The 23030-nt window shown below is 35.8% G+C and overlaps 1 protein-coding gene across 1 annotated transcript in view; it reads left to right on the forward strand.

Annotated features, from left to right (window-relative positions):
• The window catches only part of SOBP (sine oculis binding protein homolog), a 220402-nt gene that overhangs the window by 122078 nt on the left and 75294 nt on the right, over positions 1-23030 (forward strand). The window contains exon 5 of the mRNA XM_051997486.1: positions 10284-10379. Within this exon, the coding sequence (XP_051853446.1) occupies positions 10284-10379 (96 nt within the window). The remainder of the gene's footprint in view (positions 1-10283; positions 10380-23030) is intronic.

The raw sequence follows: 23030 nt of genomic DNA on the forward strand, positions 1-23030 counted from the left end.
TCTATTATAAAATATGACATGATCAGTAATCTAGCAGTGGGGGCCAAATTGGGAAAGATTAGGAAAAGAAATTCAAGAAAATAAGTAAGGTTGGATTAGACCAAGGAGCTGAATATGGGAGCAAATCTGAGGATGGGTTATCTAAGGATGGCCTTGTGAGGGTGAACTTGAAGGCAAATCTGAAATTCATAGATCAGCCTGTGGGGAAAACTGCTAAAGGTATCATTGGCCAAGGTCCAAGTCAAACCTGATATGAGATGTGGGTGATATTCAAAGATAGATGAGAGTTGATTGAGAATTTCAGGAAGGAGTCATTTGGTAGAGGGTGAGATGAGTGGGAAGTTGGTATTTAGAAGGTCAGGTAACAGAAACAGGAGATTCAGGCATCAGGAAAATAAGGATAAGGGGTAGAGAATGTATTGACTAGGTTCTGAGCTTCAAGGTAGGACATTGACCCAGGAACTGAGTTATAAGGATACAGGACAGACAATTGGGAAATTGAAAAACGAGACAAAAACCTAGCCATTAGAAAGAACCAGGGGTGTCAATGTGTGTTGTATACTAATTAGATTCATGATATTAAACAACACAAAGCCTTGCACTAAGTTCATCTAAGCACAGAGTTTGTAGAATGATATATAAACCATATAGATGTAGTCATACAAGAAGAGTACAAGAAAATAATACAGTCATTGGCTTACCTTGTGTCATTTTTTAGGTTCCATCTTTTTCCAGGCTGGGGAAAGGTAGCTCCATGCTTAAACTATTCTCAGAACATGTGCTATTTAGCCAATAATAGCCTGACTACTAATTTCACACTGAGGTGGAAAAAAAGGAACTGCTCCCTCTTACAAATATATCTATCTAAAATTAGGCAGTCAGGTAACTTAGGGGATAGATCAATTGCTAGTCTGGCTATCTGGAAGACCTGAGTTCAAATCCTGTCTTAGCCAGTTGTTTGATACAGGGCAAGTCACTTAATCTTTCTCAACCTTAGTTTCCTTGTCCCTAAAATAGGGATAATAATAGCATTTGCCTTACAAGATTATTGCAAGATCAAATGACATGATATATGAAAAATATTTTGCAAATCTTAAAGTACTACATAAATACTAGTTATTAGAAGAATAAACACAGTAGTTGGGTAGAATTCCTATGAAATCAGGGTTTAGACTTATAGATATTCTGCAATAACTTTATTTGTCTCTATTTGTATGTGCCCTCTCCTCTGGGCAAAAGCCTTTCTCAATGCAGTACATGACCTATTCCCAAAGAATTCCAGAATTAGTTCCAGAATCACAGTCAGTGGGTAGAACCAAACCTACTTCAGGAAGCAAGGCTCAGTTGCCAAGGTTAGTAGTAGTAGTTATGGTACACCAAGAACTACAATGCAGGATGGTACAAGGATCTACTCTTTTCAAAGTTACCAAGACTAGATCATGCCCAAATCCCTTTCTAGTTTTATGAGCTCATATGTATTTCAGAAAAGGTCATAATAGAGGTAAAGGAAATTAATGGGATTGAAATTCTGTAAATTGTCTGAGTTACTAACTGCTTTATAACTAACTCCAATGTTGGTTATATTTTCTATACATTAAAAAAAAACACCCCAGTCTCTCTGGTTTTTAAAAATCTACAACGAGATATAAACCCAACTTCTTCTGTCTTTTTTTCTCTAGTGTTAAAACTTTAATTATAAAGAGTTGGAATGTACAATTATTGATTTTCTAGAAGACTTGGGTTTGAGCCTTAGGTGGCTTGCTAGCTATATGACTTTTCTCAGACTAATAGTATGAGTAACTCACAAGAGTAAGATAGGACAGTAATGCAAACATTCATGGAGCTTTATTGGAGTGAATTTTTATTCTCACAAGGGAAGGCTCAGGGACTAAAATAAGACTCCCATGGGTAGGGTCCTGGGAAGAAGGAGCAACAAAGAAAAGATAATGGAGGAATTTTTCAGATGATAGGTTGACAATCTAAAGGCTGTAATTGAAGGAGGAACAGGGAATCAGTGAGCTCTTGGGAAGAGCCTGCCCTTGAACTTGGCACAGCAAGCTTCCCTTGCTCTCCATCACTTCTTCTAAATACTGGATGATATAGCTGGTTCTCATATCTTCCATACCAAGCAGACAAAGGCCATGGGTTTATTGGGGGAAAGTTCTCACTAGGTTCTTTTGATGGATTCTCCATCTTTAATGTCACTGCTAAGCAAAGACTAGGGATTGGCTAGTAAGGCTCCAGTTATGCAACCATCAAATATGGAAGTTTCTAGAATAAATCATGGAAACTTTCAGAAAAAGGGAGGTTGGGAGTTCCAGGAAGCAGGAGATGGTAGGTTCAGAGTCCTAAAAATCAGATAGTCTTTTTGAATTGTTGCCATATCTTGGGCAAGTAATTTAAACATCTTGAGCCCTAGTTTCCTCATCTTTAATATGGAGGCAGATTCAATTTAATAGAATTATGTTTATATAAGTGAGGATGGCATTATTTTTGCTTATATCTCTCTACTTCATAAGGATCAAGCAAGGTAGTATCTGAAAATTGCTTAGCAAAACCATTACTTGAATATTTATACTTGAATATATTGAATTTTCAATACTTGAAAAGATCTGTGATTTTACCAGTGTAGATCCTATTGCCAACAGCAGAGATGGAGACTGCTTTATGATAGTATCTGTAGCTAAAAATTTCATCCTCCGGTGACCATTCTGATGATAAGTATCTTTAAATTTAGCTATTCTGGTCCTAGGAAAACAGACATACAGTCTATCATGACATCTGTGCTGGAAAGCTTTCTGTATTGGTTGGATCTGCCAAGATTCACCTATTGCTGATATAGATATTGAAAATCCAAAAATCACACTCATGCCTTATGATGAGACATCAGAAAAGGCTTTTAAAGACCTCTCAAATGGAGATTTTATAAAACACAAATCTTTGTCAATTATTATGATTATTATTTAAATGAAATAACAACTATTTGATTCTACAGTGTGTGCCCACTGACATATTTGTCACATAGATCAAAAGAACCTGTGGCTCATTAGTTACTCACATGTAAGGCCTTACATGTGTGGGGATCTCATTGATACATAGGATATCAATGATCTAGCCAGAAAAGTCAAGAGACCAGGGATGAAGAGTTACCTCTGATTCTTACTAGCAATACGTGACCATCATCAAGTTTCTTGAGGTCCTTATAACTCAGTTTCCTCATCTATAAAGCAGAACTAGTAAAGTTTAGTTGTGTTAGTCTTGTCTGACTCTTTGTGGCCCTATTTAGGGTTTTCTTAACAAAGATACTAGAGTGGTTTACCATTTCCATTTCATTTTACATATGAGGAAATAGTAGCAGAGTTAAGTGACTTGCCCAAGATCACATAGCTAAAAATGTCTGAAACTGGATTTGAGCTCAGGTTTTCCTGACTCCAGATCCAGAATCTATCCACTGAGTCAGTTACTTGCCCAAAGTTTAATAATATTACATAAAATACCTGCCTCACAGAGTTGTCATCAGAGAAATGTCATAAGTTGCTCTATAAACTGTTACACAAAGGTTGACTGAACCTTTGGTTTTATTGGTATAAATATGCCAGTTTATTTCAATACAGGTCAAAAACTTTGCAATAATAGTTTTAGAGAATTGCCTAGAACATTAAGTTGAGAAGTAACTTGTATATCTTAGCCAGTGTATCTTAGGCAGGACTTGAATTCAGATAAATCCTTGTTTGGAGGCCATTACTGCCTTTCATAGAAATTATTCTCTTTGGATAAATATAATATGATTATTTTTGTCCTCCCTACATCATGTTACCTTAGTGGCCTTGTTATAGTAAATATAACAGAATTACCTTTTCTTAGTTAATCTTTGCCAATTAGGTGGGAGAAATATTCAACCAAAAATAAAGGTATATTATGTAGCCAAGTTTAGTTATTATATTATAGCTATTCGTTTGAATAAGTCACTCCATGTCTCTAGTCTTCAATTATAAAATGGGGAATATTTTTCTTGGGTGCTGTCTGGCTCTTCTTCTCATTCTGTGATTCTAGGGTTGGAAGGGAGTTTGCATAATGGCTAGAGAGCTAGACTGGAAGACCTGAATTCATGTCTTGCCTCTGATACATATTTGCTATGTGTCCTTTAATGATTCAGTACCTGAGACAACTCTGAAACTCTAAGATTTGGAGAAGATACAGACTTGCATTGGTAGAGGGGAGTTCCTTCATGCAGGAGTAACCTTGTAGCAATGAAACCAGAAGAAAGAATGCACACTTTGAATATTAAATACATAATAAAATCTCTGATCTAAGTGTGTAAGAGAGTTTTTACTATAAGAAACAAAATAAAAGCATAGAATTGGTGATAATATTTGTAGAAATATGGACTAAAATGAGGTATTGAATTTGTTTGGGCTAGAACCATTAAGGCATAAGGCAACTAGGTGACACAATACTGGATAGAATATTACTCGTCATGTCAGAAAAACTAGCTGTGTGACCCTGGGCAAGTCATTTAACCTCTGTTTGAATTAGTTTTTTTTATAAATGGGGGGAAATAATAGCACTTCCCTCCCAGGGGTATGACGAGGATAAACTGAGAGAGTAATTGGGATTGAGATTTGTAATTCCAAGTCTAGAAATCACTTTGCAAATGTCAAAGTGATATATAATTGTTAGCTTTTGTTCCATAGATGAATACTTTAAATATTCTTCTCCTTTACTATTTATTGAATACTCCTTCATCTATTTTAATATCCCCAAATGCTTGTAATTTCCTTTAAAAATTGTATATATGTCAGGCAGCTAAATGGTAAAACCCTTTCCCGATATAATGCAATTTGGGGGTTTTTATTTGATTTCTTCTTTGTGCCTTGAAGTGAAAGCAACTCATAATAATAATAGGTAAAAAATATTCCTTTGATCTGACAGTAACATTTCTTATGAAAACACTTGGATCAACTCCTCCTTATGCTATATTTAAAGCAAGTACACAATGCCCTAGCAAGGGTATAGTTACTTATGAAGAAGTACAGAAGGGAAAAAAAAAAACCTCTAAAGTACCTTATGATTTCAGGTATATTTTGGTCCAAATTGTGTTTCATATATTGCCATTCTCTCACGCTGCCAGCAAGTCTGTAACTTAAGTGCTTTCCTTGTCCCTGAACCTTGACATTAATATGGGGCTCTACTGTATCCAGGCATAGATATAGAAGATAATGAACACAACCAGAGTTTCAGGAATCTTTCTGGAGGAATTCTGAAGCTTGGGAGAGGAAGTTTCCAGGGATTTTTGCCTAGCACTCCAGTGAAGTGGTATGATTCATTCAAAGGGAGTTGATGTTCAACAGAACAAATGGAAAACTTCTCTTTTGTTCCCTACAGAGGCCTAGGAGGTAGCCTGTCTCTCCTCCCACACTGAATTAAGCATTTACCCTTGTTTCCATGTTTTCCTTAGAACTCTATAGCTTTCTTGGGCCAGAGATGGTGCCATCAGCCATGTATGATGGTGCTCATTTGGTAGAGTCTTTTCTGTTGTTGCTCTACTATTAGAGAGGGACAATTGGCCAAATCTGAGAGTATTCTGAGTAATGTTGTAGAACTGCTGATAAAAATTATTTTTAATTGGCAAAGTCAGTATGAGCAGTTAGTGGATTTTGAAAATCATCTGCAAAAAAGGAGAACAGCCTTTGCTATGGTATTAATATCTTCCCTAAAGATTTCCTCTGTCCTATCCTGGGACTGGAGGACAGCCCGAGTACTCAAAGTCTATGCCAGTGGACCATGGGTAGGTTTTAATGATAGGCTTAATGTTGAATTATGGCCCAGCCTTTTTAGATTTGTGAAAGCTCAGGAGGAGAAGGTTGGCTATCAGGTGACATTAATTTTCATCAGCTCATGAAGAACATCTAAGGCAGAAGGACTCAGAGAGAGGCAGTACAGTGTAATTAGAAAAATCACTGACTAAAGCCAAAGTACCTGGGTTCAAATCTATCCTCTAATGCTTATTGCCCTAGTGATGTCCGGTGAAGATACTTAACATACCCAGGTCTTTATTTCCTCTAAAAATAATGGAATTGATCTAGATGGTCTCTAAGATGAGAGGTTCCTTTTAACTCTAAATCTTTGTTTCATTTAAAATCATAGGTCAATCAAGTAATGAACTGAATATAGTAGCTACCATGCAGGCATTACTTTAGCTTTTAGGAAGCAACAAAAGAATACTGGTTCTAAAATCAGATCCTTCCACTGATTCTTATAAAAATAAATAGTGCTGCATTTGTGGTGGGGAAGAACTAAACACTCAGTTGTATGTGTGTGGCCTTGAATAAGTTATTTAGCTTTCTTGGATCCATCCTTGTCTATAAAAGGAGGAAGCTGCACCATTTAGCCTATAAGGTCTTTTTCCAGCTCTAAAATTATGATTCTGATGATATCTATGTAATCTCAATTATGATTATTCATAAATGGTCTGTGAGAGGCAAGTATGAACTGAAGCCTTCCACATTTTTTAGGGTGACTCCTTTCTAATCAGTTGAGCCCATCCTATAACATTTCAAGTTAAGTCAGTAAGCACCTACTACATACCAAGCAGTATACTAAGTTGTTCCTAGAATAACATTTACCAATTCAAGTATAATATTCATCTAAAAGCTACACACATCCCTTATCTCCTCTAGTAGTACACAGCAGATCATTCAAAAGATTTCACTGTACCCTCCAGATTGAGAGCATTATGTCTATTCCCAGGAGAGGAGAGAGTCAGGCACTTAAAACTTATTTTTTTTTAGATGATTATACTTGATTTCTCTTTGTCCTTAGTAAAGTTTAAAACATTAGACCATTTAGAAATTCAGAATACTGTGAAGGATTATTTTTGGTTGTGGTGGCAGTGCTGGTGTGTGTGTGTGTGTGTGTGTGTGTGTGTGTGTGTGTGTGTGATGGTGTGCATGTGGGTGGTGGTGTTGGGTTTCCTTTCACTATGTGTGTGTTTTCCATTTCCGTGGTTGTGTGATGGATACCAAGCAAATGGTTGTAGGATGGAATTTCTTTAACTATGTAGTCAGATTAATTGTCAGAGGTTCAGGCACTTTCCAGTGACAGGGATGTGTGATGCAGAGAATAAAATGGAAGATTCAGTAAGACAAGCTGTGAAAACAGGAGGGTTCAAATTGCAAGAGTGGAGTAGTAGCATGGATTGGGAGTGTTGCACTGTGAGGCCAGAAGCTATAACCATTTGACCCTGGGCACATCACCTCACTTGCCTCAGCCTCAGTTTCCTTACTTTGAATGTGAGGGGACTAAATCAGATGATTGCTAAAGTCACTGTAGGGATCAGGTGTTTTGTATGTTTCTTTCTTTCTTTCTTTTTTTTTTTTTTAAACATACCAAACCACACATGCCTCCTAGGAAAGTTTAAGCATTAGTGGGTCATACTACAATACTATTTTTTTTAACCTCATAAGTTATGAACTATAAATACTGATCTAGTTGTTGTGAATAGACCAATTTAAGGCCTACATAATATAGTAATTTGGAGGTTCTTTTAAAGATTCCAACAATTTGTAAAAGACTTACGTGTAAAGGAAATAAATTTATTTTTATTTTTAATCAGCAGTGTTGACAATATCACTAGGCATCTGGTGTGTATGTATGTGTATGCATACTACATGTATAATAAACACATTCTAACTTATGAATATTTATATATAAGATACATATATATAGATATATAGATATATATATCATGGATATAGACATATATATGAAAACACATTGGCCCTTGTATGACTATATGTAAAATATATTTTCAGGCATATGTAACACAACACACTAAGAATGTTAAAGGAATTATTAAAGTCCTTCTGGCTATCTAATATCATTTTTGAGAGGATTGCTTATAGTAAGACTTAAGTTCAACACACTTCAGAGTTCATCCATGTAACAGCAAACATTTATTGAGTGCATATTATGTATTAGGTACTGTGGGGAAACAAAGATAAATTAGACATGGTTCCTACCTTCTAGGAAGTTGCAATGTAGAGAAGTGTTTACAATCTATTTATAAGAGCCAAGCATTACAGCGGAGTTTCATGGAACAGTATTCATTACTTGCTCTAGGCATTAACAATCTTTCTTTTGTGAAGAATTCCATTTTTTTTTTTAACCTCTAACCACTAGGGTTGAGGGAACCCAATCCAATTCAGCCCAACAAGCATTTACTCAGAACCTATTGTGTGCAATAGCATTAGGCAAAAAGCAAAAGATAAAGGCAAAAATGAAAAAAAAATAGTTTTTACCATCAAGAAGCTTATATTCTACTTGGAATTAGGAACAGGGTAGGGATATACCAGGTTTGCAGATAAGTACATATTTGATAATTTGGAGCGGGGAGATTGAATTTACACTAAGAGTTAAGGAAATTCCCAAAGGAAAGGCAAGTAATGATAGATTTGTAACTGGCCCAACTTAAGGCCACATTTCCTTAAATAGGTCATCCTGATATAGTACATAGTATGTGTAACCCTGTATCATGTGTTATCAGGTCACCCTGACAGAGTAGAATGAACACCCTGAGTATCAGTTTTACTCTGAGTAAAACTTTGGCCAGTTTAAGTTGGTATCTGTCAAATCAAGATGTTAAACACCCAGGAAGAAACAATTTTTACACAGCTTGGAGCCTCTCGCTGTATTTTTTTCCCCTCCTCTAAAGGCAACTGCATTGGGCATCAGGAAAAGACTCAATAAAAGAGGCATTGAATCCAAAATGGGGGCACTCCTAATTCTTAAAGCAAACCAATTAAAAAAAACACCCTAATCCTTCTGTGACCCAAATACTAGTGGCCTTGTCATTCCCTCTTCTGAATGATTCCATCCTAACTCCCATCCATTCCAACAATGGGAAGCAAAAGCCTTTATGAAGATGAGCTTCACATACCAGGGCTTGCAAAATGTGGATTTGTTTCTTAAATGGCAATACAAAAAAAAAAAAAAAAACCCAAACCAAAATCAAAAACAAAACCAAAAAAAAAAAAATCAACAACAACAACAAAAACAATCACCAAACAATGCTCCCAGTGTTCCCAGCGACACCCAACAACATCAGACCAATTTCACTCCATCAAGGAGAAACAATGCATAAAGGCTGTCAGGGTTTGCTAGAAGTATACTCATCATCCCCGCCTTAGTCCATATATCACAACAGGTAGTTCTCAGCTCTCTTTGTGTCAGACATACATTTTATCTGAAAAGACAGCAGACAGAGCTACCTGCTGCTTACTCTATGGCTTTTCTGTGTTTCTCTTCTTTTTCTTAGTTCACTGGGGCTTATTTAAATAAGCTGGCTCCGGGCCAGAAGCTCATCATTTTAATGCAGTGTAAAATGGAATATGCATAATTATATGCAAGCCATATGTGAGGGAGACAGCTCAGCTGTGAATTTCAGGAGGCTGGGAGAGTGAACAGCTAGGGATTAGTTGAGATGAGAGCGGAACAGAGTGCAAGTGTCGCCCAAATGAATGGCTTAATGAGTGTGCTGCTGACACTCCTCCTTTCACCTACTTCTCCCTTTGCTTTAACTCCAAACCCGAAAATGATGTAGATTAGAAGGAAAATACTGTATGCAAACGGTATTGCTAATGGGTTCTGTTAATGTCTCCATTTAAACTTCAGCTTTCTTAATTAACAGTGTAGATCAAAATAACCAGTAACTTTTAATGCAGCTTCTTAATTAAATATTTTTTACTGCATTTGATTGAATACTCATTGTTCTTGCTAGACCGTTGCTGCTTTCAGATCTTTATTTAAAAATAGAGGGGAAATCAGTTTATTGCTAACAGTATTATAATGCCAATTATAAGTATGCAAATCTCTTTTCTTATGGCCTTGCTATTAAAACGACAAAAAAGTACATTATCTAAAGAATGCTTGAGCATGTCAAAAAGTTTACACAAGTATGTATGTAATGGAATCCTGAAAATGCAATAAAGTCATATGAAACTCCTAAAGTGGGTATGACTTTCAGCTTAACTATTGGATTTTGGTTTGTTTCTTATTGTTTTAAGTATTAGAACACAATGAATTTGCATGTTCAGCCTAAGCTATTTAAAGGAAAAAAATCCCAAGTTTTAATATCTAAAAGGCGTACTGCGTATTTAAGCTTCTTAATAATGTTGTTATTTCTGGATTCCCGTTTGTTTAATGATCTGAGCTGTTATGCTTTTAGCTTTTTCTTTCTTCCATTATTTGTAAGTCCCTAAATAGGCCATTATATTTCCCTTCAGGCTAGAGATGAAGATGGACATGCTGAAAATTTCCCCCAGCAGCACTATGCTAAGGAAACTCCAAGGCTTGCCTTCAAGAATAACTGCGAACTACTTGTAAGAATAACATACTTACAACAAGTCTAGAATGTTACTTTAGCACAGTGAAAAAAGTTTTTGAAAGGGTTTGTACATTATTACATAAGTTATGAAATATTAGAGTTGTATCTGTATAAAAGTTCTAAATGCTGATATCACTGAATAAGTATTAAGATCTCAAATTGTTTGCAAATCTTTTATATCTGATTATAGAGCTTGAATGGCCTGGTTACATTCATCTGCTTGGTATAGTAGATTATAGGCAACCCTTTCCCAATTAGAAAAGTTAAAACTATAGAGATGCTAAGTACATATATATAGAGCTATATTATATACATATATATGTAGCTTTTAAAAAGATCCAACCCCACTCCCATCTGATATCTGTATACTATTTTCAGACAAAGGTGTAAAATTTTGTTCTGCTAGGGAAAAAAAAAAAGATAGCGTCAACAACGCAGTACTCCCTTTAGAATTCAACGATTTCGCCACTTTCTTGCCAAATGCAATCAGGCTCTTTCCGTCCCGTTTTTCTGTGTAGAAGGAGTCGAATCAAGTAAGCAAAAGCACTGACAAGAAGAATTGAGGATGTTTACAAGTCATAAGAGAGAGAGGATATCAGTGGTGAAAAGGACTGTATTCCAAAGGAGGGTTAATTTGCTGTTCATTTGAGCATTTTTAGACAAGATGAAAAGCGAGCAAGAAGGCCTATTATATTTCTATTAAATGAATCTGTTGGGACCTAATGTTCTTGATTAGCTTTTCAAAATGAATACTCCACAATGAATTTTCTGTTTACCTAAAGTAAACAGGGAATGAATTGTCATTTATTTAAAGAGATTTCAAACACTGCTTTTGAAAATGAAGCTGTTTGATGAATTCAGTTATGTCTTCCCCTAAATTTTCCTTTCTTTTCAACTGCATTTTAAGCACAACATTTGCTCCCAGTGAATGAGTGTGAGAATGCTTAGTTATTATATCTCGAGGTAGTCTAATTTCTGTTTCATTTTTGGCCTAATCCAGTAAGAGTCTGTCTGCCAAATCTCTGCATTAGGAAATCCCACATGCAACGGTCTTTGGGCTTCTCCCTGACACCAACTGTTCCATAAAAACAAAGTGTCCAAAGAGCAGAAGCATGAAAAAAAAATACAGTTCTTGCCCATTCTAGCCACAGTGACTATGTTGAAAGAGAGAAACACTTTTTTTTTTTTGACTACATGGCCCTATTCAGTTACAACAGCACTACTCATCTGCTGTATTCTATGCTTTGGTCAGAGGGAATATTTAATTCTTATAAACGAAATTCCTCTGCACCCTTATATTTTCTTGAATTTGTCAATGGGACATTGAATCCTTTAGGTCTGCTCTTGTTAATGTAGACTATTTCAAAGAGCAGTTCTTCCCATTTAAAAAGGTATTTTAAAAGTTTCACTACATACCTTCTATGTACCTGACTGAAATCAAGAGGAGCCATTTGTGTTGATATTCAATTATCAAAGTGATTTTTAGACAGTTTGGTTCTTATTTAAGGAAGAAATGAAAGTATTTTGACTTTTCTCTCCCTGACCCCTTTGCTAGTGGAAAGATGAGTTGTCTAAGACCTTATCTATGGTCAGTTTGTATTGGAAGAGGAGGAAAAATGAATATTTTTTTCAACTATTATTAGCAAAAAGATATGTTTAATTAGGGCCATTCTTAAATATCATATTTTGTTGTAGTTTGGGAAGATTTGGGATTAGTACAATCCTTGCCTTCCTGGTTGTGGTTTGAAATACTATATTTTTGATAGTATATCCAATACTCTCTACCTCCATCTCCACAAAAAGGGAAGGAGGCCAAAGAGAAAAACCAAAAAGAGTATTTCTTTGCTGAGAAATTTAACTAGTTTTTCATCTGTGAGAAAGATGATGGTTTAAAGGCTAGTTATGAAGTCCAGAAATGTTAAGATTTGAAACAAAAAAGACTCAGTGATTCTTAGTATAATTGGAGAATCTTTAGAGCCTGCTTAATGGTTCTTAGATCAAGTCTGATAAAGACTTGTTGGAGGAGTTTGGCCCTTGGACTCCAGAGGGCTTTCTTCACTCCAGGGTATAGCTCTAGCTTCCAAGTGTAGAGTCTGATTTAGATTATGTTTGTATATCTGAGAAATTGCCAGGATGAATCTAGCAGAGAGAGCACAGAATGGTTTCTGAATTATACTAGAAGAACCAGAGCAGAGGCTTAGATGGTCAGTGCATTGAATCACAGGCATTTATTTGAAGTCTTTGTCCTAGGGTAGATGCTACTATGCTACCCTGAAAGGTTGTATGGTATTTGGATTTCTTTTCATCTCATTCAATAAAATACTTTTTAAAAATCTCTGAGTTTCTTGAAAAGGTGAGGGATATTAAGTAAACTAAATGCAAGCAGAAAGAAATCAATGCCTGAATTATACAAGTGTGTGTAATCAGAAGGCTCAGAGAGTGAAAGCATTGACTGATAAAAAATCTGCTCTACAGCTGTAGATTTCCTGTAGGGTATTGATTTTTCCATCTAAATCCTAAACTGTGATATGTGCCATCACACTTAATGTACAACACAGATGACTAGATATTTAACTTGGTGGCCAAGATTCTTTAGTCAGGGAGGGTTCAGCAGTTTCCTTATGCTTTTAATAATTTTGAATATGAAAGGCTGTCAAGATGAACAACATTCAATAAAACTTGGGCACAACATCACAGGCCACAGCCTGGTTTGAACCCATTGTTTCCTTTCCCTCACCATTCTTAGTTTTAGTTTTAGATTTAGATTTATAAGACCAAATCCCAACAGACATTAGGGAACAGAACAAAAATACAGGTAACCAGAATGGTGGATCAGGACATCCCTTAGAGGGATGGCATTCCCTGTTGCCTCAATATAATAAGAATCTGCATTATGATCACCAGTAGAATAGCACATGCATATGTAATTTCTATCATGACCCAAATCGAGAAAATACTATAAAAGGAGATTGTGTCAAAAGGTTCAGGAGAAACAACATTCAGGGCCAGTTTAGGAAGGGTGAGCTCTAACATCATAAAGTCATAGAACGTTATAATTAGTAGAGACCCTAGAGATCACTGAATCTATCCATATCCCTTCTTTCTCCCATGCCACCCTTATAACTTCCTTCTTTTGGTCCTTGAAGACTTACTACTTAGGGAGCTCCCTGTATAAAATATCCACAATTCTGGGAGGCTTTATATCGTAAGCCTATTATCTAATAGCTTAAATTGACACATTAGTTATTAGTGAATGTCAGTGAATGGAATGACAAGTAAATCAGTGAGAGTAAAGACCTTATTTAGGTATTTAGAGGAAACAGGGGGCACAGGAAAGCCTGGAAAGACATGAGAAGAGAAGGTAGGAAGGTACCAAGATAAATTTGACAATTTCCAAATTTCAGATTTCAAGGATGGGATTTTATTGGGGAAGAAGGTACAAAGATGGTCATAACATGTAAACCATTTGACATAAAATTTAGAGTAGAAAAGGAAATAGACCTGGAAAATCTAAATTAGTATTTGCTGAATGAATGAATATAAGAAGGAAAACAAAGAAACTTAGAAAAAACAATTAGTTTGCTTTGTTTTCCTTTGTCCTAGATTTCTGAGTCATCATCTTGAAAAATTAAGAGGATTTTTTGGGTTTCTTCTCATATTAGCTAAGATGAGAAAGGGAACTTATGATTGATTATACAGTATGTTCATATATGTATGCTTTTATTCTATGTATATATATTTTAATATATTCCATATATATGTTTGCACATGTGTGGCAGTATAGCATAGTGGATTTAGAATTGGCCTCAAAGTCAAGATAATATGAGAGTTAAAATTTTTCTTCTGACACATATTGACTCTTTGACTCTGGAAAAGTCATTTAACCTCTCTCTAGGTACCCTTCTAAAACTAAAGATTGGTTAATTCTTGATAGTCTATGTTGATTCAAATTTATCACCTGGGGATTCTTTATATCAAAGAAATTATAGATTCAATTTCTGGTTATTTATCTATCAATCTATCTTTCTATTATCTTATATAGTTCATCTGGATGTTCAGACAAAGGGGGAGATGAGGTCAGAATTAATTTAGAGGAAGGAAGATTATACTAATATTGGAATATATTATATATCTCCCTAGATTTATCTTTCTAGTTATAAAAATTACCCTCCTTTCCTCAGACCATTTCCCATCTTTTCCTTTGCCTCAATACCAAGGTGAGGTATACAAGTTCATTTATTTATAAACTCATTTATTTGTATAAATGAGTTCCAGAAATGCTTGGCTGAAAGTCTGTTTCTCTTCCCACCTTCTTTCCCCCACCTTCATAAGTGTCCTCGAGAACATGTTCCCTGGGGCCATTCACACTATCAAGGCAACTTGGGAATTTAAAATAATTTTAAGTTTGTAGCCTTATACACCATGGAAAAGAGCTATAGTGGTCAAACAGTTATTTCATGGAGCTATTTTTTCCACTCCATTTATTTGTGGAGATGGACAAGAGAATTTTGATAGCTAGACTTGGTCAAAAAATCTTTTGATAATACTGTATTATTGAGTAGCAAGACAAAAAGCTGAATTCCTAGGTAACTCTTAGAGTCTCTATAGACTTGCTAAAATTTTGGGCATCCCATTTCTTTAGAAAGTAAGTTGATGCTGATTACATAAGGGAATAAGAACTCTGAGATAGTATGTAAGGAGGAGCCATTGTAGAAAAAGAGATGAATTAAATGTCTATACAAGTCTCCTTCCACTGTTAGCTCAATTTTAGTAACCCATGGCAGTTAATAACTTTAAAAGAATTCCCTGACTTTAAATGGAAATTCAATTACTATGCTAGTGAAGTCATTCCTGTTTTATACTCCCAAGACTCCAGGTTGAGAATGAATTGTATTTTTCTTTTAAAGTAAGATTCAACTCTCCCCTTTCTGCCCTATCCCTGTTCTCTTGTAGCCTAGCAACAGGCCATATATAATCTGTTTCCAAGGAAAATTGAAAGCTATAACAAATAACATTGACATTTAGATATAGCTATCAGATCTGCAATGCACTTTACCTATACCATATTATTTAATTCTCACAGAAATCTTGTGAGGATTGTATTCTGAATCCATACCAGGAGTTTCATCAGTGCAAGGTGATTACAGTAAGGAAAATTTCTTTACTGATACAGATTGCTGCAATTCAGAGTATTAAAGAATTGTCTGGAATTAAGTGACATGTCCCCCTGGAAAATTACTGGAAAGTACTATGTGACACCAACAATATATGTCAGAAGCAAGAATTGAACCCTGGGATTTTCTTGATTTCAAAACTGACTGAATATCCACTAACCATATTGCTCTTTGTGCTCTTATTATCTCCCTTTTGCAGATGAGTAGCCTGAGACTGTGATACATTGTGTAACTTGCCTGAATTCACATAGCTAAGAAATACTAAAGGCAGCATTCGAATCTAGTTCTTACTGATTGTAAAACTAGTACTCTACTCAACTGACAAGGCTTTCTCATCCCTTTTATAGAACAAATGTTAAAAATCATTGTACTTTCACTACTGAGTTGGGAGCTATTGGGAACCAAAAAATTATCTGAAAAACTGAATATAGGACCAATACATTTTATCTTTAAGCTTTATAGATTCTTGAAGTGTTACTGATAAAATATCTCTTTAATACTATTGGCCAATTGGATGTCATTACTCAACTTTGCTTCAAATTATATTACTTTGGTGTTATAGTTTATATTCAAATGCAAAGAAGATTAAAAACCAGTGTGACAAACCTGGAATCCTATCACCCTCCCTCTACTATCCCAAATATATCATTATACTATCACCTGAGGTTTTACTAAATGATACATTGCTTATCAGCTCTCTAAAATAATAATTTTAAGGCCCCAAGAGACATAGCTGACACATAAAACCTCAGGGCCCTGTTTCCCTATAAGGATATGTAATACTATATATTTCTTAGCCCATTGAGGGTTGTCTGAGTACTTTTGCTCTTGGCCCCATTCACTACCACAGCTGATTTAGAATCACTTTAGCTCTTCACATTAAAATTGTCCCTCTGCTTCCACAATACAGTATGTAGAAATGGATTTTCCTGACAAATGGAATCTTTAAAAGAAGACACATGAAATGAAACAGTTCATTGTTTTTAACCAAGCAAAGGCAATGAATGAATGACTGGTTCCTTGCCAAAAACAAACAAACAAAAAAACCATTGCAGTATACCATGTTGTCATCTTGTAGTGTTCTACAATTTTCATTCAATCATTAATCAAGCATTTATTAAGAGCCTACTGTATGTTAGACACTGATCAACACTAGAGATACAAAGACAAAAATGAAATAGTCTCTTCTCCCAAGGAACTTACATTCTTCTGGGGAAAAAACTTGTATTCAGCTAATTCAAAATAAATCTTCAATGCAATTAAAAATAATGTGAGAGTTTTACTAGAAAGATGGAACAGAAGGATCCAAAAATGCTTGTATAGGTGTAGTACCTAAATTAAGCTTTGAAGAAAGTTGAAGAAATTTTTTTTTTTGCAAGGCAATTAGAATTCAGTGATTTGCCCAGGGTCACACAGCTAGTAAGTAGTAAGTGTCTGAGGCTGAATTTGAATTCAGGTTATCCTGATTGCAAGACTGGTACTCTATCCACTGTGCCTTCTAGCTGCCCTGTGCATATATCAAAGGAAAACACCTGGGGCAGAAAACTATTTTAGCAAAAATTTTATCTCTCTTCCATCTTTTATCTCTCTTGGTATCATTTAAAGTTATTTCTTACCTGCATCTTTTCCCTTTTCCTATTCTTCTGGGTCTATTCATTTCTTCCCTTTTTCTATCTACCTATTCTGCCCCCATTTGTTTGACCGGGTTCTTCTTCAATATCTGTTAGCTACCTGTGTGGGACAAGTTCTTCCACTTCACTTCTGACTGAAACAAAATTTTTTTTCTTCCCTTTTTCAGATGTAGGCTGGAAGGTGGGGAACAAGAGTCACTCTCTAGCTCTGCCTTCTTATTCCTTTCTTTGGTTCCTGCTGTGGGCCATTTACTCTCAGTAGGTACCTTGACTAAAACATGTCTTTGCAAGAATAAGGAGGCTTTTTCTGACTCTCTTACATCCTACGCCACTTGATAATTGATATCAAACACAAAAGAAATATTTGCTCATGACCCACTTCCAAGAGCTCTGATTGGAACACTTGTGCCCTACCCTTTAAATACAAGTAGTTATATTAGCCATAAATTGGGATTTGAGATCCATTACATCCCAATTGAGAATGGGACCTATACAGTATGTGTCTAACAAAATAGGCATCCCAAGCCATTGGCACTCATCTTGACTTTTGTCTTGTCAGTGAACTTTGATAACTGGAAGAGTGAGGCTGAGGACTTTGTGCAACTCTTCCTCACTTAAATCCAATCCATGCATAAAGTCAAGACATCAGCTATGATGCCATTGGTCCTCTTCAAAAACCAAGGACTACTATTACCACAAAACTCCAATAGAAAAATAAAGGCACACAAATTTGGGGTATTTGGGCTTTTTCCCCAGTGAGAGTAATTTGGCCAATGATCTTGACAATTCGGGTGAATTGTCACATTTGAATTTAGAGGAAATCTCTTGGGAACAATTTTTCAAATAACCAATTGCCTATGTGCCCAAGCTGTCTGTATAGTCAATGGGAATGTGGACTTGGCTGTTTTTATTGGTGCTTTGGGATCAGTGTATTTCCAAAAAGGAAACTAGATAAGTTAAATAAAACAAAACAAAAACACAATTGGGAAAATGGAATATATTCATTTTCTATCTAACCAAACTTATAGACTTTCTAATAATAAAAATAATTGAAGGTAATATCTTCAAGTTTGTAAATGTACTTATATGCAATATTACTTTTGAAACTTATGATAACTGTGTTAAGGAGGGAGGTAACATAGTTATTGTTGTCTCCATTTTACAAATGAGGAAACTGAGGCCCTAAGAGCAGAAATGACTCAACCAAAGTCCCTTCCCCCAGGTAGTAAGTAGTAGCACATGGCCCCAAACTCATTCTTCTCTTCCACTTTTCAGTTCTATAAGTGACTAATCTTAGAAGCTAACAACTAAGACACTAAATGTAAAATAAAATTGTAATTTGCCAGAAGAAAGTACTTGCAACTGCAAACTGATGGAAGCAATTACTTCAAGAAGCATTGTTTGAGGCTTCTTTGTCACCATAATTCTATCTAAGGATTCTAAATTAAGCCAGAAAGAGCAGCTGTAAGGGAGTATGAGGAAATGCAACTTTTTCTGAAAGGGATAGCTGTTTGTTTCTGCAAAGAACTCCCACTGCAGAGGCAATTGTAGGAAAAGTATCCAAAGGATAGCTTCCTTTTATGTGCCAGATGATGAAAATGGCACAAGTAACACTCCAGAAACATAGGGTGGTGGTATGCTTTTAAAATATTCTTTTGCGGGATTTGGGCATTTGTGTGTATGTGGGGGAGTATGATTTCCTATCTGAGAATAACAGAGATGCATGTAGTAGTTGGCAGTGCTCTCCTGAAGATTTTGATCCAATTTCTGGTTATCAGAGGGACTTAACTTTTGAAACAAAGGCTCAACCATTCTACTGGGCAGGATCTAAATGAATTAGATTTTTTTCTCCCTGTTGTTATCTGAGGAATCTAGACTATAGAAATCATGTCAAGTCATCAGTACCAGGTACTGTGTTAATTTATCTGGACTAACGTCTGATATATAGGGTTCCCCAACTACTTCATATTCTTATAATCTCCAGAGATAAATTTGTTGTTGTTGTCCAATTTTTTCAGTTATGTCCAACTCTTTATGATCCCATTTGAGGATTTATTGGCGTGGTTTGCCATTTTCTTCTCCAGCTCATTTGACAGATGAGGAAACCTCGCAGACAGAGATTAGGTGACTTACGCAAGTACTAAGTGTCTGAGGCTGGGTTTATACTCAGGAAGAGGAATCTTCCTGACTACAATTTGTACTCTATCAACTCTACCACCTAGTCTCCCCCTTCCAAGAACAAATAAATGCATAAAATATCAAGGAGAATATGTTTCCTAGGGTTTCCAAGAGAATCATTATATCTTAGAGTTGGGATCTTGGTACCTAATTAGTTTAATCTGTACCTGAAAAAGAGTTTTCATTGCAACATACTTGACAAATGATCATTCAGCGTCTGTTTGAAGATCTCTAATAAAAGAATTATTAAGTGCCTACTATGTTCCAGGTACTGTGTTAAACTCTTCACATATTTCATTTGATTGCCATAACTTTGAGAAGTAGTTGCCATTATTATCTGAAATGAGACTGACAAAAGTTAAGTGACTTGCCTAGAGGAACACAGCTAATAAGTATCTGCCACTGGATTTGACCTCAGGTTTTCCTGACTCTAGTCTCAACCTTCTATCCATTTGGGATATGTAGGATAAAGGAGAATACATTTTTTGTTCCCAAGGCAGCTACTCTACTTTGGAATACCTCTAATTGTAAAAAAAAGTTCTTCCTTATACAGAATCTAAATATTTCATTGCAACTTCTATCATTGTCCCTATTTTATTCTCTGGGGATTAGTAGAACAAGTCAATTCCCTCTTTGCCTTGACAGGTTCCTCAAATATTTTGAATATAGCTATTATGCTTCTGTGTAGTCTTCCTTTCTTCAAGTGAAATCTCCCTAGTTCCTTCAACTCAACAGGTCCTATGTTAATTAAAAAAGAAAATCTAGAAGAACCATGAATTTTCAGTATAAATATGTATAAGTAATTAGGCAGAACTAAAAAACATATGCAGGAACATGCTTGATTTATGGCTAGAATAAGAAGTCAAGGAAAATATGTTGGAAGGAAAAGGTTAAGGAAAGAAAAAACACATTTTGAGTGGGATAGAATGACATAGGTAAATCGAAAGAAAAGCAAAGGAAGGGGTGGGGAAAGGAGAAGATTTTTTTTTTTAATTAAAGAAGTTAGCTATACAGAGAATCAAGGTTGTATTACATGGAAATATCCTTGTTAGGTCCAGGAAATCAACTCTATGGATTTCAAGTGCTTAAAATTGCATTTTTAATCTGTTCTTTAGCGTCAGGCTTCATCTGCAGTTCAGAAATCCAGATATTTCCCATGGAGATGCTTCCTTTGTCTTTGTATCAGAATTCCCCTCCAGGGCTGGTTCACAGTTCTTCCACATGTTCTGCCTCCTCCTCTTCCTCTCTCTTCCTTCTCTTTGCCCCAGGGATTCAAACTAGAGAAGTCAGGCCTCATTAAAGGGTCATATCCTCTCCCCCCATCTTCCATTGGTTCTAGACCATAATTTAGTTCTGTTGCAGATAAAAACCACTCTGTTACATTTATGGTTTTTGATTAATCTACCCTTAGTGGACCTTGATCATCTTAGCACATTTATCAACAATTCATTTCCCTCTATATTTGTGACAATCTGGGCCTGCAAAGCAAAGTGGAGAATTAGGAGCAATTATCCGGGTAATTTGGATCTAAAAATCTAAATCCACATTTGCTTGAATTCTCTGGAAAATTGCTCTAATTCTCCAATTCATATCACATTTCCTGGATCATTTTTCTTCAAATGGCAGAGTTAGGATAAAAGAACAAAACTGATGCACCTCCTATTAAAGCAGAATAGAGACAATATGGTGTAGTAGATCTACAGAAGTGACTTGGATCCAAATTACTGGTTCTGCTATTTAGTACTTATATGATTTTGGCTACATTATCTGTAAAATGAGTTTGTTGAACTGTTGTGCCACAGTTCCCTTTTATTGTCCTGCCTCATTTTCCCTGAGTTTTTCTGCTTTAGTTTCCCTGAATTGCTCTGCCTCAGTTTCCCTCTGGTTGCAACCCCCTTTTCTGCTCATTAGAACTGAGATAATTAGGGCTATGGAGACCTGACATTTCAGAAGATAAGACTCCAGATATCCTATCTGAGATACCTAATTGGCATTGTCTGTATCCTCTAAGACTAGACTTCCTGGCTCTAGTTGGACACCTCCTTAACTCCCAATTTGTTGGAATTTATGGTCCTACCCCTGACCTGTCAGAAGTGGATTGATGATCCCTGCCTGGAGATTTTCCCTCACCAGAGTTTGGACTCCACTCCCCTACCTTTGTTTAGCTATATATATGCATATCATTGAGATCTCACATTTGCTGCTGGATGCTTTGGACATCAGTCCTGGAGGTATCATACCCCATATAATTTTTAGCTGGAAAGCTATCATTCTATGGGTATGAGTATTATGGGAAGCCATTAATATCGTCATTTATCTATTCATAGAAAATTCCAATTTATGCTAAGGAACCTATATATTTTATATATTTTCTCTATTCAGGGAACTTAAAAGCCATGTTTTAGGGCAGCCAAGTAGGGTAGTGGATAGAATACTGAGTTTGGAGTCAAAAAGACTCGTTTCATAATTAAAATCTGGCCTCAGACACTTACTAGCTGTGTGACCTTAGGTAAATCACTTCACCCTGTTTGCCCCAGTTTCCTCATCTCTAAAATAAGCTGGAGAAGGAAATGACAAACCACTCTAGTATCTTTGCCAAGAAATCTTAAAATGGTGTTGCAAAGAGTTACACTGTGACTGAAAGAACAAAAAGCTGTTTGCAGTATTAATTAGGATAGTGCAAGTTGAACTTCCTGAAACACCTTTGTGAGTGGGGCTAAATTCTCTGTTGTACAATTGTAGTGCAATCTTTCCTTTTAAATGGGAAATTTAAACAAAATTCTGCAGGAGCACATTATAGTCCTGGGGAGCTAATGCTCCACTATGAAAAAACTCATTTCTGTGAATGTGAGGCATTGGAAAGTTAAAGAAGTTGTAGGCAGATCTTCACTTGAACATTATCTAGGTAATCAGGGCCTACTAATATATATTCACTTCAATTTTTTGGGTAATTTGATGGATGTGGATTGCCTGGACTTATTTATTTATTTTCTAGTGAGCTCTTTAAGGAGATCACAATCTAATTTATTTTGTCTTATTTATCCAGAAAACCTATATAAATAGATCCAGCCATGATCATTTAAAAAAATGTATTTAAATGATCAGGAAAAACTCTAAAAATATTTATTGGGGATGAGATTTTTGTCTTTAAAATTTGATAAATGTAGCATAGCATTGATTATTTCTAATTGTAAGGAAGTTCTTCCTTGTACTAAGCCTACATTTGTTTTATGGCAACTTACATCCTTGCTTCCAGTTCTATTTTTCTGGGATCAAATTCTCTGTGGGATTAGAGGGATATACACCAGTCTCTCTTTTTCTTTTGTTTCTCTCCTTGTGTACATGAAGTTTGTGAAGACATAAGCATGCACATTTACAAAATACATATGCGAACACAGTATATTTCATAGACATTTATGGATGTGTTTGTTCAGTTTCCTTATCTACAAAATGAGCTGGGGAAAGAAATGGCAAACCACTCAAGTATCTTTGCCAAGAATACCTCAAATGGGTCACGAAGAGTCAGACGTGACTAAAATTGCTGCAGAACAACAACAAATATATACAAGAAAATTGCTTTTAAAATAATATGTTGCTACATTACTGGCATTATCCCCTGCTAAAATTAAGACATATTGAAGATTTTAATGGCATTTTAATACT

The sequence above is a fragment of the Antechinus flavipes genome, chromosome 4 (genome assembly GCF_016432865.1).
Source record: "Antechinus flavipes isolate AdamAnt ecotype Samford, QLD, Australia chromosome 4, AdamAnt_v2, whole genome shotgun sequence".
Lineage (NCBI taxonomy): Eukaryota > Metazoa > Chordata > Mammalia > Dasyuromorphia > Dasyuridae > Antechinus > Antechinus flavipes.